Raw genomic sequence first — 17,848 nt, 5'->3', positions numbered from 1 at the left:
TTGAACCGAGACCACCATGGAAAAACTGGGAGCACTGGACGGCCGTTTCGCCCTATTATGGGACTCCTCAGCAGTGCGCATCCGCGATCCCGCCCCCCGCGAGATTCGAACCCAGGACCTGCCAGTCTCGCGCGCGAGCGCTTAACCATTAGACCACTGAGCTGGCCGACATCCGACGGTGTTAATGTCTAACTTCAACCAATCCACGAAGTTGCGCCACCGTACACCATTGTCTTCAGTGAGCTGATATCTCACAACAGACCTGGTTGAACTTTACTGGAGCGGGATCGTGGATGCGCACTGCTGAGGCGTCCCACACTAGGACGAAACGACCGTCCAGTGCTTCCAGTTTTTCCATGGTGGTCTCGGTTCAATTGACTCATGATCCCAACTAGTGAAATTACTAAAACCTCCACAAAACCGCTTCATTTAGAATTTGTTATCCATGTATTTATGAGAATTAGGTTTGATCAAAATGAACTTTCATTAGTTAGGAAAACATTAAATTTCTGCTGATTTATCTTTTATTGATTTTGTGTTGTATGATCAAAGTGAACTGGTTAAGATATTTTCTCTAGTTATTATTAATCCAGAACAATATACCAAAAATAATTAATGAGTTAATTAGTTTCATTTAGTTAATAATATCAAAAGTTTACAAGTAAAATACATTTAACCTGATTAAAATGAGTCGATGATTCTGTGTTTATTTTGTTCAATAGTACAAATATTTTGTGAATAACATATAGATATAGTCAGTAGTATAGTGATTTAGTATATACAATAACTAAACTATTGCATAACTAATTAAAACAAAAGATTAGAACAAGATCATGTAAATAGATTGTTTGCAATATGTAGATGATACTAAATAAATTGACACAAATACAAACTATACGTAAACACTTTCTTGATTGGATTGATGTTATTGTATGAACTTGAGAAAGTTGATTTAGAAGACTGATATCGGTTATTATTTGTTATGAAACATTCACTTGATAACTGACGTAATTACTCAGTGGTCATACAGTTTTAGTTGAATATTTTTAGTGTAAATGGTAGATTTAATCTGTTTGTACGCACATAATGAATTAGTCAATCAATCAGTGGTTCTATATTCAAACCTGTTTGCCTAATGCCATATTATTAGATTAATCTCAAAAGGTGTTTTGTATGATCTGGTATCACACAGACGAATTGATGATTTTACCTTATAAATTGGAATGGTGGAATGTTATAATTTAGCTACGTGATGCAATAACGAGCTATCAGATATGTTTTTTTATGTTCTGTTTCTAATGATTAATAAATAAGTTTTATTCTAGAAATAATTACAGAGAGTATGTCAATTATTTAGGAATATATATGTAACTTTCATTTTATACGAGTTCATATTACTGAGAAGTATGAAGACTAAACCAAAAAATGGCTATTCACCACTGCTTTCAGATCAAAGACTACATTATTATTGATTCATTATGAAAATAGTCTAGAGAGTAGAATATTTAATGAGACAATATATGTTTGAAAATGATTCGGTGTAAAGTTTTATCAAATTATGAAAGAACATTTCATTCACAATAGATCATGATTATCAGTCATGGAAGCATAGTTATGACTGGTTGTTTTATGGAGTCAAATTTAAAGGAACACACTATCAGTTTGCCATACAAAAAGTAGACTACATGGAAAGATATCAAATAATGGGTGACTTAGCGTACTTTACATGGTCGTTAACAGGATAATTAACAGAGATTTTATCTAGTTACGTGTGACAGTCTAAAATACCAAGTAGTGTTGGATCTAAAACGCACGATTTGTCTCAATTAAAGCTCGTCAGCTAGGTGTATCTACATCGCGATGTTGATGTTTACTTATTTATTTGAACCTATAAATATTAGTACAAAGGGGCACCGAATACATATGCGTCACACAAGTCACTTGATTTGTGTGTGGGCTGTGATACTGCCCGGGTGCCCGAAGCGAGTGATTTTCTTAGGGAGCCACATCTGGAGCCTTCGACCTAAAGGTCCGACCCACAAGGCAGTGGAGCAACATCACAAGATGCAGTCTCATAGTAACCGGTGACCATCAAGAGGTTCATAGGCCATTCGATCCTTCAGAATACTGGAGCCCATATACACCATTGGTTTGAAATCAGGGTATTCCAACATCCTCCAAATGGATCCTCTGTATCCATCAACTCGGTTAAAGCATTGGACATTCGGTTTTCGTTCTCTCAATACGGTGAACAACACCCTTGTCAGTCGAAGGCAGTGAGTAAGACTTCCCTGACAGTGGTTGTATACGCGTGGTCATGTGAGAGTTGACTCTTCCTACCCTCGACCGTACCAGAGCACACATCGAAATTCGAACCCAGTAACTTTGGCTTCAAGAGACCAAAGTGTTTATTACTGACCTGCTATGTGATACACTTTTAATGCAACGCTATATAGAAACAATCCTCCCCGAATACACATAATATCAATTACAATCTTTAGTATCAATAACGGGAAATTACAAATCCTCACTACTCAAGTGGTGTTGTGATAACTTTCATTCTTCAAATTACACGTTTCACAATAAATATGATAACCCTATATTCTGAAAAGTTACCATTATGTTCAGCAAGAATTCAAGCTTGATAATTATTGAAGGCTGATGAATGATCAAAAATAGGATACATATCCTATGATTAATTACGTTTACACTAAGTATTATTTATGCATACTTTATTTATTTAACGTTTGCATGTTTGATTTCATTGAAAAATAACCACTTTTTGACTAGTTCTTTCCTTCTAGATATATTTGTTCGCATATAATCCTTACCATTCAATCATATCACTTATATATTCAGATGATTGATTGAATAACTCACAAAGTGATTCGATTCGTTAAAATAGTCACCTTGATTATTTTCCCTCACTTTTTATACTTCTCAAGATTTTGGTGAATTTGTGTTGTGTATGTATACAATCAAATCTTGTTGGTTAGACTGAACAACAAATCTATGTAAAGTACACTGAATCAATAATAAATATTAAAATCTATTGATCGATAGTTTAGTGATGTCTAATTTGAATTAAGAATTTTTTGCAAAACTTAAGTTCAATTTTACACTGGTGAATGTGTATAAATGTCTTGTTTAACTTCTTAGCCTGAGAATGTAACATTCATGGTATAACTCGATTCAAAAATGAATCATAACACAATGTCAACATAAATTTGGAGATAAATGAAGTTATTAAACTCTAAAATAAATTGGTAAGTCTGAATATTGAATAGCCATGTAGTATCATCACTAATAAACACATAAATTACGGCAATGAGTTACAGTGCAAATTATTTATAAACATGAAATGGCTATCGACTATAAAGATTTGTACTTCTTATTTTCTGATATTTAGGACAGAGATGATAAGTCACTTTGGTTTACAGATGTTGGAATCCTGCATAAACATACATGTTAATAATAGGACAAATCGATCATTTTTAATAATGATCATTAACAGAATCCAGGGCTCACATTTCAACCTATGAAATTTCTCAGCTAAATTTCAGTGCAAGTATTTTACTGTTGATATTCTCGCTGAGATTGTTATGTTTATTAAATAAATTAGTGACTCGTTACTAAAAAACCAAGTGAATAACATCCAGGTATTTGAAACGATAGGCAATGGTTTAGTATCGCAGTCAGAATATCAACACCGAGATACAAATAAAAGCAGTTAGGCGAGGCACAGAAAAAGTGTAACCTGTGTTATTAGACTCTATTCCTAGTAAGTACAGAATATATTACTGGAATCAATAGTTTTTCTCAAGTTTTCCTAATTCAAATTTCATATGTTACTCTTCTTAAAATTTAACTATTATCAAATTATGGTTAACACTGAATGGAAGATACAATACTTTAAAAACTTGACTACATGGATGTATTGCTCAAACTTACTACAATGTGTTTATAACGAGGGTTTCTTTCCTTTCTTCAGAGACAGAGATGACCAGTAGTCGAGGCTGAACAGTTAAGATTTTTTCCAGTTCCCAAAATTTACTTGGTATATCTGCCAGTTCTGATGATAATGTCAATCAAAGTTCCGTTCCGCATCTAAACAGTCTTACTAACAGCTTACTTTGAATAACTGTATCTTTGATGAGTCTGAATAACTGCCTAGAATTATCTACCATTTTGTTGTATGCCACCGTTTTTGCTTTCCTTGTTTATCAATGCTCATGATTTTGCGTACGCCCTTATCAGTGTACATTTAGTTTGCCTCATCGTGTTTCGAATCCATCAGGATGATTTTCTGATTATTTTTCACTGAGTGATAAGTAATTAAGATTCGCTACGATGTATATTTGAATTGAAATAACTAATTACTGATTTGCTAGTCGTAAATGAATTGCTCATAAGTAAACTACTAACACAAAATAAATACTATCGTTGGTGTGTCAGTAGACTAACATAGAGATTGACTTACGCTCTAAAACTTTGAAACTTAAAAAGAAGTTTGTTTAGAAGCAGTGTTGTTACGGAAACATAAGTTATGTTATCAAAAATATAATTAAACAAAAAAACACTTTAAGTAGTTTTGCTGCATAACGGTGGCCTGCTTAAATATCTGGGTTACCTGTTCCTGCCATCTAGATATTTCAACAAGTTATCTGTCTTTTGTTTGTTTGAATAGGTCATTACGTCAATTATTTTTGTACAACCTATTCAGGTGAGTTTGTGAAAAGCTCACGACCTTTCGCTGTACAAGTTAGGGAAGACCACAATCAGAGACATTGTGGTTGCTGGCAATATACATAAAAATGAAAGAAAAGAGATTTTTTGAAAAAATTTGCGCTGAGAATTCTATATTGTACCAAATATATATATATACAACCTGCTCTAGTGTATTAATTAGCAGTTAACAAAATCGTAATCTGGACTATCTCGAGACCAGACGTATCAACCAAATAATACAAATACTTGATTAGGATCGTGAACAAACAAAGAGTTGCATATAAACAGTCAGTAAATTTTGAACTAGTTGAATAAAACAGAAATCAGAGTGGCGACACTATTTCGCAAGCGGTTACTCATACTACCTAATAATAGTTAGTAGCACGATGAACAAAAGAGAAAACAATAGTTCAAATGAGACTTAAATAAGAAACCAATTTGATGAATATGGTTAGGATTCATTTACATAATTAGTAGATTGTAGGGTGATTTGCCCATCAGCTCGTTTCAAAATGTTTAGTACTCAGAAACGTGTTCATTTCCTGGTTTTTCAATTTGAAATCTGACCTTCAATTTCTTCATGCCATGTCTGTTTTTACACTATTAAAACCATTTTCCCAATGGTCGATGACTTTCAGTGTGCTAAATGTTCACCCTATTTCCAAATACTTTGCATACGTATTCTGATGTGCTATTTGCTTGAAACAATTTTTTCTAAACTTTATCAATGAATCTTCTTTTTATGATTGTTTTTGGGAGTAGCCGAAGCTAGGAGATAAAGTGATATTGAGGATATCAGGGTATACGAGTCCAAAAAATTAGTTATTGCAGTCTCGTTCAGTGAATTTCAAAAATGCAAAGTCAACCTTGTGGATATGAATCATATTAATATACAACGACACTAGTACATAAAATCATGTATAGGATAATAATTAAATGAATCATAACAAGGCAGTGTAAACTTCATTTCAGATTTTGTGAGAAATTCGAGACTGCATTTTGGCGCTAAAATGTTCAGCAGATCTTTGGTTATGGGACAATCGGCATGAATGAGGAAAGTTTCACGTGTCTGATTATTACATTTCATAAGTTGTATATTGTACAATAAGCCATAAAACTTCTTCACTATTCTACAATATAAGCCCATACGAACACTGTTTTACTCTAATTTCATATCTGTAGCACATTGTTTTGCTAGCTTTTCTATCACACTGGTTGTCTGGTTAGTACTCCACAAGGTTTTTGGGTACAATTTACTTCATAATAGAAGAATATGACGACTAATTTTAGTAATAATGAAGAATATACACTTTAAGCGAATAGGACACATTATTCCTTGGTTCCACTCATCTCTTAATATTTTAATTTCTATTAGCTTCACATAACTTTAAATGCCATTATCTTGTTTTAATTCTTCTTCTCTATGCTGTCAATTTACGAAGCTGATATAGTAATATGAACTTATCCAAACTTATGAGTTCTATGTTATTTATCCTAATCAATAATAAAATGTGCATTACTTACAACGAAATTTCGTATTTGAGTAGACAACAGCGTGAAGCTTATCTACTGAGGTTTGATCAATTCGTTAGATGTAGCACACATTAAGTATCGTTGTCTTATTCTCATTGAATGCTATTCCATTATTAATGAAATCATAGCTATTAGCGATAATTGGTAGGGGTATTGTTAGCATACATGAACAGATTAAGTATCAATACAGAAACCGTAGCGCCAGTTAAATAATTATGTTGTACTTAATAGCAATTGATTGTAGTAAAATTCTGTTACGAATAAAAACATACCTTTGTCAAACGACGCATAATATCAATCGGTTGTGTGTGCTAGGTTTGAAGAGATTACGAGTTCACCTCATCTGAGAATGGAACGAAGACTCAGTGACACAATGACTGGTAAGCTAGATATTCCGACGCGTCCCAGCCCAGCTAACTAGAGAGAGAAGTCCAACTTGGTAAGACGGAAGTATATTCCACAAGCAACCACGACAGTGTGCCTTGTCATCAACACAAATAATTAGTATCTTATGTAGTGAAATCACTTCATGTTTCAGTAACAAGTTATTTTGAAAAACACGACTATTATCTCGTTTCTTACTAAGCAGCAGAATATGAGAGAACAAAGATATAACTGCTTATAAAGATTTTTAAGGAACCCAAAATTATAATAGTTAAAACGGACAAGTAGCTGATGTTCATTGATCTGATAAACTAACAAGTAGTATTATTCAAATGAAGTGGTAACACGAATTATAAATTAGACATTGACAATATCCTACCCCAACAGCTTCAATACAACCTAAAATAATCACTTTAAGTAAACCAATCACTATCGGGTAAACGTTTAAATCAACCATTTCATCAATTATATGGTTGAAAATTAACTCTTGATAGTACTAATAGCATATAAATTCATTGTACTTCATAATTATTCAAACACCTAAACATTGGTACAAGGAGGCACCAAATACATATGCGTAACACAAGTCACTTGATTTGTGTGTGGGCTGTGATACTGCCCGGGTGCCCAAACCGAAGCGGGTGATTTTCTTAGGGAGCCACATCTGGAGCCTTCGACCTAAAGGTCCGACCCACAAGGTAGTGGAGCAACATCACAAGATGCAGTCTCATAGTAACCAGTGACCATCAAGAGGTTCATAGGCCATTCGATCCTTCAGAATACTGGAGCCCATATACACCATTGGTTTGAAATCAGGGTATTCCAACATCCTCCAAATGGATCCTCTGTATCCATCAACTCGGTTAAAGCATTGGACATTCGGTTTTCGTTCTCTCAATACGGTGAACAACACCCTTGTCAGTCGAAGGCAGTAAGACTTCCCTGACAGTGGCTGTATACGTATTCTCAGTTGTACCAGGGCATTTAGAGGCTACTTTATAATTCATGTGATCAGATAATCCAATAGTAATAATAATTAGTAACAGTAGTTACTATTCAATAATTCAAAAGAAACGAATAGTAATTAAAAAGACAATAAACTCCTTGATTGTATTGAAATTAGAAGTATTTATTTCAAAATAAATAATGGAAGTACTTGCAAAACACCAATAATAATAATGATGGTAATCATGTACATTTGAAATTTTCATTAACAATAAAAATTAACAAATAATCAGTAGATTGATAAAAGTATCAATAAAAGAATCGGTTGAAAAATCAATCAATCAACTAATCAATAAATAAACCACACGTAATACACAACCAAACTAGAAAAGTTTCAATTTAATATAATAATAAAAAAATTATGAAACCATCAACCCTTTTATTTATTTAAATTATTAGATATTGAATATTGTAAAACAAGTATAATTTCATTTAAATAATAGAATGATTTAGAAAAATCACCTTCACATAAATATGGTAAACGTGTCCAACGTAAAACATGATAATTAGCTGGTATAAGAATATTATTAATTAAACTAGATAATTGTATTTCCCATAATTCACTATCAATTATTTCAAGTACTTCAATAGGACGTTGATCATGAGTCGCTTTAAAAAAGTGATTTTACATATTTTTTTTGTTTAAAGAAAAAAAACATTGAATATAAATGAGGAAAAAAGTATTTTTTAAAAAAAAACTGAAGATTATTTACAAAATAATGATTAAATGAGAGGGAATAAGCCTTACCATCAATAAGTGAACAAGATAAATCAGTATTTTTGTGTATAATATTGATGTGTGGGTGAGAGTGATAATGATTAGTTGTCTGCTTAGTCAGACATGTCGATAGTCTGACAGGTGTCAGATGGGTTATATATTCCCCTATCCTTATAAGTATTATTATTGATTGTTTATTGTTATTGGACTGTGTCGGGTTTTTTGAGCGAAAATATATTTACGTTGTGGTCAGGTTAATCATATATTCTTGATCTGAGTTCTGTTGAAGCCTCGTAGAATATACACTGAGAGGGAATCTAGTGTAGATATTCTTCTAAGGTAAATTTACGTCCCATACGTGTAAACGCAGTAAACCAACCGTTATAACATTAGATGAAGTAAAACTGAGCGTTATAACAATTGGCGACGGGGTGAAAAACAAAGAACCAAGGGTACAAAACAACAAGTTATAACAAATATACTTCTAGTCAATTCAGAGATTATGGGTAACTGACTTTGAAACCGTTAACCTCAAGTGACATATATTAGGCTTGGCCAATTTCCACAATTCTATCTATCTTCATCGTAAACATTCTTTTAGACATAATGCTTTTCTTTTAACTTATCACAGATCAATCTTCTACCAATAGATTAATTTTCAGTTTGGGGGTTGTGGAGACTGTTGGATTTTATTGAAATCATGAACCAACCAATGTTAGACTACCACTGAATGACCGTTTCGTTCTAGTATGGAGCTCCTTCCGAACGCAGGATTCGAACCCAGGACCTTTGGTCTGACACGAAAACGCCTAACCTCCAAATCCCTGAGTCAGCATCCAGCGCTTCCAGGTTTTGAATGTTGGTCTAACATTGATCGGTTCATGATTTCAATAAAATGGATTAATTTGTTGACTCTAAATAAGCAGATGACATTGTTTGGTTTGGCGAAAACTAACAAAATGAAGTCCTCTAATCACACTGGGAAACGATGCAAACATGTTTGGAATGCATCTCTCCCTATCCCTTTCTACATACAGCCATTAATAAATCAACGGAATCAAAACCAGAGTTTTCAGGTCTAGGGATGAAAACAATAATTTTAGATTATCGTAATCAATGGTTAGGGATTTTGAACGATATGGTTTGAAATCTTTCCCAGTGGCCTAGGTGCACTCACTCTTTGTCCTTACTTAGATTCTAAGTTTTTAAATTCCTCATAACTTCGTGAATGCTGCACCAATTTATATTTCCTTTGCGAACTGTATCATTGATGTTTTTTTTTTTTCTATTACCATTATTATTGTTCCTAGCTCTACTACTCTGAGATTTACCCTGACTGTTTCTTCCCTCTTCATCAATGGGATAATGTAAACCTGAACCGATGTACACATGTGCCAGGTTCTACGTTGCATGTGACTGACTAAACGAGATTACTGAGACGGGATTCGATGATAAGCAACTCCGAATTCAGTCGAATCAGACTATGAGAAATGAAAGTGATTCCCGCAGATTAGTGGAAATCACAGAAGACTCCTTGTAGTAGGAATAATTCTGAATAACACAATCTCTCTAGACAAGAACAATTGTTCAGTTATTGTGGTCATAAACTTACACCGATTGAATTTCCCCGGTCAAGTATTAAGTATGGTAACTTTTTGTTCATCAAGACGTGTAATACTGATTGAAGAAGGATGAGGTATTAGAAATTTAAGTGTAGTTTAACCAAGACATTATAAAAGCTGATGTATTTACTATCACTCTGATTAAGATGCGGAGAGATGCATGGATTTTTGGGATGAAATCTCCAGGATAATGGAAAATACTTGTCGCTAGATAGACTAGATGATGCAGTCTAAAACAGACCAGATTGAATTAATTGCAATCAATAGTATCGTTTTTAAAAATTAAATAATTTACAAGTTTACTGGGATTGTCTCAGGTTATATTATTTTTATTAGTAAACGATGGCTTTATGTGCAAGGATAACCGTGATAATATTTTTTTAATTGATATTCCGCAATGATCTTTGCTGACATTTGATCGGCTATTTTTCCATTTAATTTGCTAATATTACTGTTTCAAGATCATGGTTAGTTATAATTTATACGGAGCCGTTCTATATCAAATTTAATTTCTTGAAAATCAAGCTTTTTATAAGTACCTGTATCCTTTCTTCGTTCCATGGAGTTGATGATAATTTTCGAAGTGTTGGAGGTCAGACGCCGGTCTATCGAGTTCGCATTAGATACCATTAGTATTAGGAAAATTCCGAACATTTGTAATTAGAAAATACCGTTGGCCGATCGCGAAAATAAACTAAGATATTATCTATTTTAATTTTATTTCAAAAGTTTTGCATCTCGTTGGTTTTTGTTTAGCACACTACTGTAAATTGTGATACCACAAACTAAATTCATTTTGTAAGGTTTTATACTTATATCTATCTGTTTTAGCCGTAAAACAGAGTCGAACGTGCTTCTTGACTGAGTTTTAAACTGATTAAACAAAACCGATATTTTACGAGTCACCAGTGACATAAATTTGGAAATCCCTAGTAGCCACCATCAGGGTTCTATTTGCAATAAACTTATTTATGTTACTGAACAATTCGACATACTCCACTAAAATACTTATTAATTCTAAAATTTGGGATCTGTGTACATGAGTTTTGAAATAATGTCAGATAATTCGAAGGTTGGAAAATTTCAAACATTCTATAGTTTTTTTTTACCTGAATCGTTTGAAGGACCCTAAAGATTTCAGTTTTTATCTAATAAATACATGCCACTTCTATTTTGAATGTCGACCAGATCAATGCACTAGAGACTGATTGCTATAAAGTTAAACGTGAGTGTTAGCGTCAAAATAAATTGTTGATGAAAATAACTCATTATAATGAGGTAGGACAATAGGTCAGCTTAATCTGTTATGAAATTAAGAGAAGAATTTAATGTCAACCAAAATTATAAACTCACTTTCAACATATTGTTTCAATGGTAAAACTATTCCAAGAATTAAAATTCCCGTCGTAGGTTTCAAAGCTTGACTAATTCGTTTCAATAAGGTAATTGGAGCTGTACAACGATCTAACAAATTTAAACAACTAATAACATCAAAGTGAGATGGAACTTTGGGTGTATTCAATTCTTCGCTCATTAATTCCCAAGAATCAACGTCTAATATTCTGTTAACAAAACAAAGCAATACAAGGGATTAAATAAATTGAAGTAAATCTTCATAATGTATCAAATTTATTTTGATTAGAATAAAGTTCATGTTACAACCAAAATTAAGTGGAATACTGTTGGTTCAAAAGATTCTCATAATCGTTCAGTAAAAGATCATTTGAAATCATTACCTAAAAATGATAAAATATAATCAGTCAACTTACGTAAAGCCATGTTTACTTAAACGCCAACGCATAACTGGAGAAATTTCTGTGACGAATACATCTTTAAAGTAAGGAGCCATTTTCAATGTCACATTGCCGTTCCCGGCACCTGTATTTAAAAAAAATGTCTAACACAATCATGAATTGTTTTTTAATATTGAAATATTGATAGTACAATTTGTAAACCATTCCACAAACTTTTTTTATGTTTCTTTTATCAATAAATAGTTGTCTTCGACTCAATAGCTTAATAGTTCCACTCACCGAAATAACTGAGGGTATCGGGTTAAATTCTTTAACTGGTTGTGGTTATCTGCTGACGTCAATTCATGATTCAAAATAAGGAAAATCTCGTCTTATTCGTGTAAAGAAATACTGCTGTAACGGATAATAATAATAATTATTATTATTATTATTATTATAAATAGTAGTTGTCAAGGACGTGATCAGCAGATTGCAACTATGTTATGAAGTGAGATGGTTTTCACCGATAACAGTTGATGATAGGCGCATAATATAGTGAATCAACTGAGGTTCGATAGGTGAACACCAGGTGCCAACTTAATAGTTTAAGCTAAAGCAATCCCTATTGGGCTTGAAGGTGCTACAAGAAAATCACATCGTCAGTTAGTCAATATATACCTTAGGTGGTCATTTTTCATTTATCTAGCCATTGTGTTGCACCATCTCTAGAACCCCAACCAATGGGTCGTGAAAGACCAGCAGAAGCCAGTCCTGTATAGTTTTCTATCATACTACGACACCATGTCATACACTGACCACCTCTCTGTTTTTTCCAACCATTTCCAGCGTCAGCAAATAATACACGACGTGGAATTCTCTGGGACGACATTCGTAGAACATGTTCAAGCCACCGAAGTTGATGTTTAAAGATAGTGATACTAATTGAATTGTCGTCACTGTGCCCAAACACACGAAGCCGAGTCTCTGCATTGCTAACAGGGTGTTGCCACTGGATGTCAGCAATCCTTCAGAGAAAACGATGACCAAACACAGAGTCGTCTAACATCCTCAACTCGGAGAGGCCAGGTTTTACAAGTATAGAGCGAAACTGATCTTACCGACGTTGACAATTAAGAGACTAATATTGAGGTGGATGTGTACTACCCATATGTGCAAAAATAATTTATGATAAAATACTTCAACTCGTTTTCTTTTACCACAACGTTTATTAACACATGAAACGAAATAAGTTACAATATTTTCTATTATGGCATTTGCTAGGAAAATTATTACGATTTTACACTGACTACCCAGAGTAAGAAATATCGACATTTAAGGTACTCACCTAGTATCATCTTAACTATCCTGATCACAAATAACTTAAACGTTGGGAATTATTAGGAAACAAAATCAATCATCACATAGAATTCTTTTAAGTCAATGGGAGATATATTTGATTTTATATTAATTTTATGTGGCTAACTTAATATTTACAAGTTCATATACGTAGCTTTCAACTAGATCGCATATATGAGGGCAAGCAATATTATCCAGCTGTGGGGGGATTGATGTTAAATTAAAACGGATGTAATTGATTCTTTGGTTCAATTAACTGCTTTATTTAATGACTGTAGTATTTTTTTTTAGCTCAAATGAATCTGTTTAATCGGTTTATGTTCTTCAAGCAGAGTTTGATGCCAAAACTTTCGTTAGAATTTTGGACAATATCATGAACATAAATTTAAAACAAGAGAGAATTTTAAAATTATCGCCTTTTTGCAGTAAGGTTGTAAAGTACTTTACAATTCCATAGTGAAGACATATCTTCATCTAACTGGCTTAATGGGATTGTTGTATTAGAGGTGTTTTCATATGTTAAAATTTCCTGTCCAACTATGTCCTTTGTTAAAATGATCTTTTTTTCCTATGGATCCATTTTATGCACTTTGTAAGTATACGGATAATTTATACTTTACAGGTACTTATGCTAGGATTTTCGTTACAACATACAGGTACACAATGTAGACTTGTCAGCATGATGCAAACCAGCCGTCAGTTTTATATATACATATCAATCAATTATCTACCTACCTAAGTCGAGTAAAGAATTCGACTTGAAGCTATCATTAACATCAAGTAAGCGAAGAAATTGTGCTGATGAGAAAACAAACATAGAACCACGACCAACTAAACTTGAAAAATACAAAAATGGACAGAATTAAAAAACGGTTTAAACGTGCAGGCTTACGGATAGATATTTGGTGCAAAATAAGAGAAAACAAACCGACTAACAAGAGTAAAACGATGCACAAGAATTAGGTCCAACAATCAAGTCTTAATTGGTTGAAAAGTGGATAACCTACAAGCTGATTTTCTTCAGCCCCTTATAAGATTTTGCCATGTTATTTTTCGCGGTAATAATTTTTTTACAAGTACTGCATTCTGTTACATAAAATTTATTTTTTCTGGGTAGTGGTTTTGTTTTTTATTCTCAATTTTTCGGGGGCTTGCATCAAAACAGACTAGTGAGCGGCTATCACAACCACATCTTAACCTTGTGTATCACTTGTTGACCAGAATCCTTTTTGTTCATTCTAACGATCGCAAATTCGCTGACCAAATTATTAAAAGCCTCTCCAGTATCAAAAAGACTAATAAACTGATTAATATGTTTTCAATATACTCAGGATTTCGAAAACTAGCCAGAACAACGTAATTTGTATTAAGAATGAAAATGATAGCAACTATCTATAATGAAAGAATGAAGAAACTGTAATCTCCCAATGAATCAAAAATTGGAATTCTGAAGTCCTACTTCTTTGATTAATAAATATATGTTCCGAATTGACACAAGTCGTTTTATGGTAAATATAATTACAGATACGATTCTCGAAGCGTTATACCGGTGAATGCCTCCAAAATTATGTGGCGAGTAATGAAATTATCTTTCATTAGTACTTTAGAGCACTAAAAATATAATACAACCATACTAGTATTTTATCATTCGATGTTGATTAGAAAGATATTTCTCACAATACAATAATTACTTTTTTTATCCAAAAAACATCTCATTGACTAATCCTGATAGCATACGAATTCAAAATGTTAATATTCTAAACTGGTTCAACCTAATAATAGATAAACCCAATCATCACAAAGCAGTTAGCGATTCGAGATTTCACAATAACTGTAAACAAAGCTGCTATTAAAGCTATTGATGAAAAGGACAAAATAAAGATAAATGAATGCTAGGAAAATCCAAATTAATATCGAAGCATATTACAACTGTTTAGATAGTTTCGAACACTGATTGACTACAGGTACCGAACTTGAATAAGAATAAAGAGATTTACATTATTTCTGTCCGATACTTGAAGGATATCACAATCAATAAAAACAGCATAGCTTTTAAATTGAAGATGATGAGGTTTCCAAATGTGAATAATAAAACGCCGATAATACTGAAATAAATGTAGGATTTTAAAACCAATCACTACTCATAGGGTGTCACGAGTAGAAATGATAAACTGAAGCATTTCTGGTAGTCGCGTTATGACATTTTGAATTATTTAATACAGGCATATGTAAGTGAAATTTAGCAGTCAACTTATAGAAAACTGTGTTATCTAATACATTCTACACAAAATACCAAGTTGATAGAATTTCAGCTCTTAAAATTAGTTTTAGGAGTGCAATTTTTTGATCACTCGATTCACAGACAGAATTTAACTGCACAAAAACTATTTATTCAGTCTTTTTATGGTCCTAGTATTTTCACTCACCATCTGGTTATAGTAATAATAATCTGCACGATTCTTGAACGACGATCATTATTATTACGACCATTACCATCGTGCCACAACTCATATGTTTGAACTTCAATTTAGTTAACTAGTAATAATTGATTTTGTACATATCAACTGGATAATTCCGAATAATATTCGAATTACTTTGTATATGTGGTAGTGAAATCACAACATTAAGCTCCAAACTATGAAGTTATGGGTGCCTGTGCCATTTTCGGCTAGTAATAGCTTACTGCGTGATGTCAGTTCATGATGAAGATAGCATTATAATGTCAATTTTAATTGTAGAATCTGATTACATATTTGCATAAAATACCTTTACAAGTGAATTTTTCATATTTTTTATGTAAAATAAAAAATATAGGTAAGAGCGAAGGGCCAAAATCAATTACCCATTTATAGAAGTTGAAGTCATGAACCAAGTTAAAACAGCTTTAGCAATAGCATGGTAAAAGTGTGTAAATAACCAGTCAGATTTGACATAGCAATTGTTTAAAAATTCGCAAGTTTCTTCATCTTGTTTTGATTTAATAAACTTATCCCGAAGTTCAAAATCTACATATTCAGCGCGATAATCATACCACTACATTGATAAGATTGAAAATATCATAAAAAGTATATTATGAAAATAATTGAACATAACTACATGGTCATGATTTGAGTTCGAATGTTTATTTTGATGATCCAACTTTTCATACATTAATCTTATCAGAGGACTTCGAATATATTCACTCATTGATTGAGGTAAAGCTAAAACTTCATAACAAAAACGGACGATATAGTCAGCAAAAGAAAAAACAGGGGGAATCGAATGTCAAACATAATTGACATAAAATACGACCAAGTCATCATTAAAAGCAATATGAACATTTATGCAACGAGAACCCATCAGTTTAGCCTTCAAAGACTTGCAGCAAACAAATTTAAATCGAAAGCAATTATGGATAGTCAACTAATCAGATAACAATACCGGTATTGGAATATCGCAACGAATTCTAGTTACTGTGAGAACAATACCAGGCTGTGGTCCATGCATACTCAACTGATGGGCTATGAATAGAAGCAGGCTCTCATCTTAGATTTGAATTTTATTATGTACTGGTCTAAATAATTTAAAATTGGATTATGCTAAAACTTCTGGAGTTCAATGTGAATAACAATGAATTCTTTACCACCATTTGGTAGCTGATAATCCAAATATCTTGACTGGATGTTTTGTATCAACAGATTAATCTCGGTTAAATGGTTTAATTGTGGTTTTATCTCTTGAAATCTATCAAGTCGGGATTCGATGACTAGTTGCACGAACAACTATAAAGTAGGATAATAAGGTCAAGTGACTATTCAAATGACATCCAACACGGAAACTTATCACTTGATTATTTTACTGTAAAATCTGCGGTGTAAAGGCTATAGAGCAGTGTGAGGCACAAATTACTTGGAATTTAGTCATACTATACAATAGTCGATTGTATAACACAGTATCACATTAAGTAGTTTATACATCAAATTAAACCATAGACTTCGAGTGCATCTTACTTAAAAGTGTTGGAAATACTCATCATTTTCTACTTCTTTAAAGTTTAAAAATATTTTGATGTTTCTGACGAGGCACTTAGTAACCACCGAATGTAAGATGTTTTGTATTAGGTCTTTATTTACACTTATGAACTATAATTTATGAATGACCTTCAAGCGATTCTATGATGATACTGCATACCACGACATTTGAGAATAAAGAAAAAAGTCGTAAGTAGAACTCGAATATTAAGAAGGCTAACTGTGCGACAGTATTAGTTTACCTCATTTTACAAGGCATGAAATGCCGACTAGTGTTGGAGACGGCTAGAAGTTAGGGGCGGCTAAATCAAAACGTGACATCAGTGCTTGAAGTCACTAACTTCTAGTCTGAACCATGTTGCTAGATACAGACTACTTGGTTGGGGTCCGCGTGATTATCGTAACCAATGGTTGGAGACTGGTTGACATGGCTCAGAATCGATCACAGTGGCGTAGGTGTATACACTCTTTGTCTTCCTCTAAATCGTGAGAGTAAAACACCTTATACCTCTCTTTCTACGAAATAATTCTTTCTCACTTTATTATATCCTTATATGAAACCTCTTTATGTTCATAAAATTAAAAAACCTTGAAACAATGGCAAGTTAAGTGCAACTGTCAACATAGATACATATGTAATGTGAGTACATGTAGCGTAAAATAGATAAATAATACTGAATCCTACATTTTTAAACCGACACCAACCGTTACATATGCGACAGTTACGTAAGTCGCGAACTTGGCGCAACCTGAGAAAAT

At 33.1% G+C, this 17,848-nt stretch overlaps 1 protein-coding gene across 2 annotated transcripts; it reads right to left on the bottom strand.

Annotated features, from left to right (window-relative positions):
* Positions 1-631: 631 nt before the first annotated feature.
* On the bottom strand, positions 632-17,848 carry METTL9_1 (Methyltransferase-like protein 9). 2 transcript variants are annotated; one of them, XM_012944477.3, is made up of 7 exons: positions 17,775-17,848; positions 16,176-16,285; positions 15,922-16,112; positions 13,815-13,915; positions 11,760-11,868; positions 11,344-11,552; positions 632-8,259 (listed from the first exon to the last, which is right to left on the bottom strand). In XM_012944477.3, the coding sequence occupies exons 2-7, from the start codon at positions 16,263-16,265 to the stop codon at positions 8,030-8,032; spliced, it is 930 nt and encodes a 309-aa protein (XP_012799931.1). In that variant the 5' UTR covers positions 16,266-16,285; positions 17,775-17,848; the 3' UTR covers positions 632-8,029. The 2 variants fall into 2 exon arrangements, with proteins under 2 accessions (XP_012799931.1, XP_051071762.1); XM_051211676.1 differs by having other exon boundaries at positions 632-11,868; positions 16,176-16,279.

Source organism: Schistosoma haematobium, chromosome ZW, assembly GCF_000699445.3.
Source record: "Schistosoma haematobium chromosome ZW, whole genome shotgun sequence".
Taxonomy (NCBI): Eukaryota; Metazoa; Platyhelminthes; class Trematoda; order Strigeidida; family Schistosomatidae; genus Schistosoma; species Schistosoma haematobium.
Note: the sequence above shows the minus strand (reverse complement) of the source record. Positions and strands in the feature narration are given on the sequence as shown.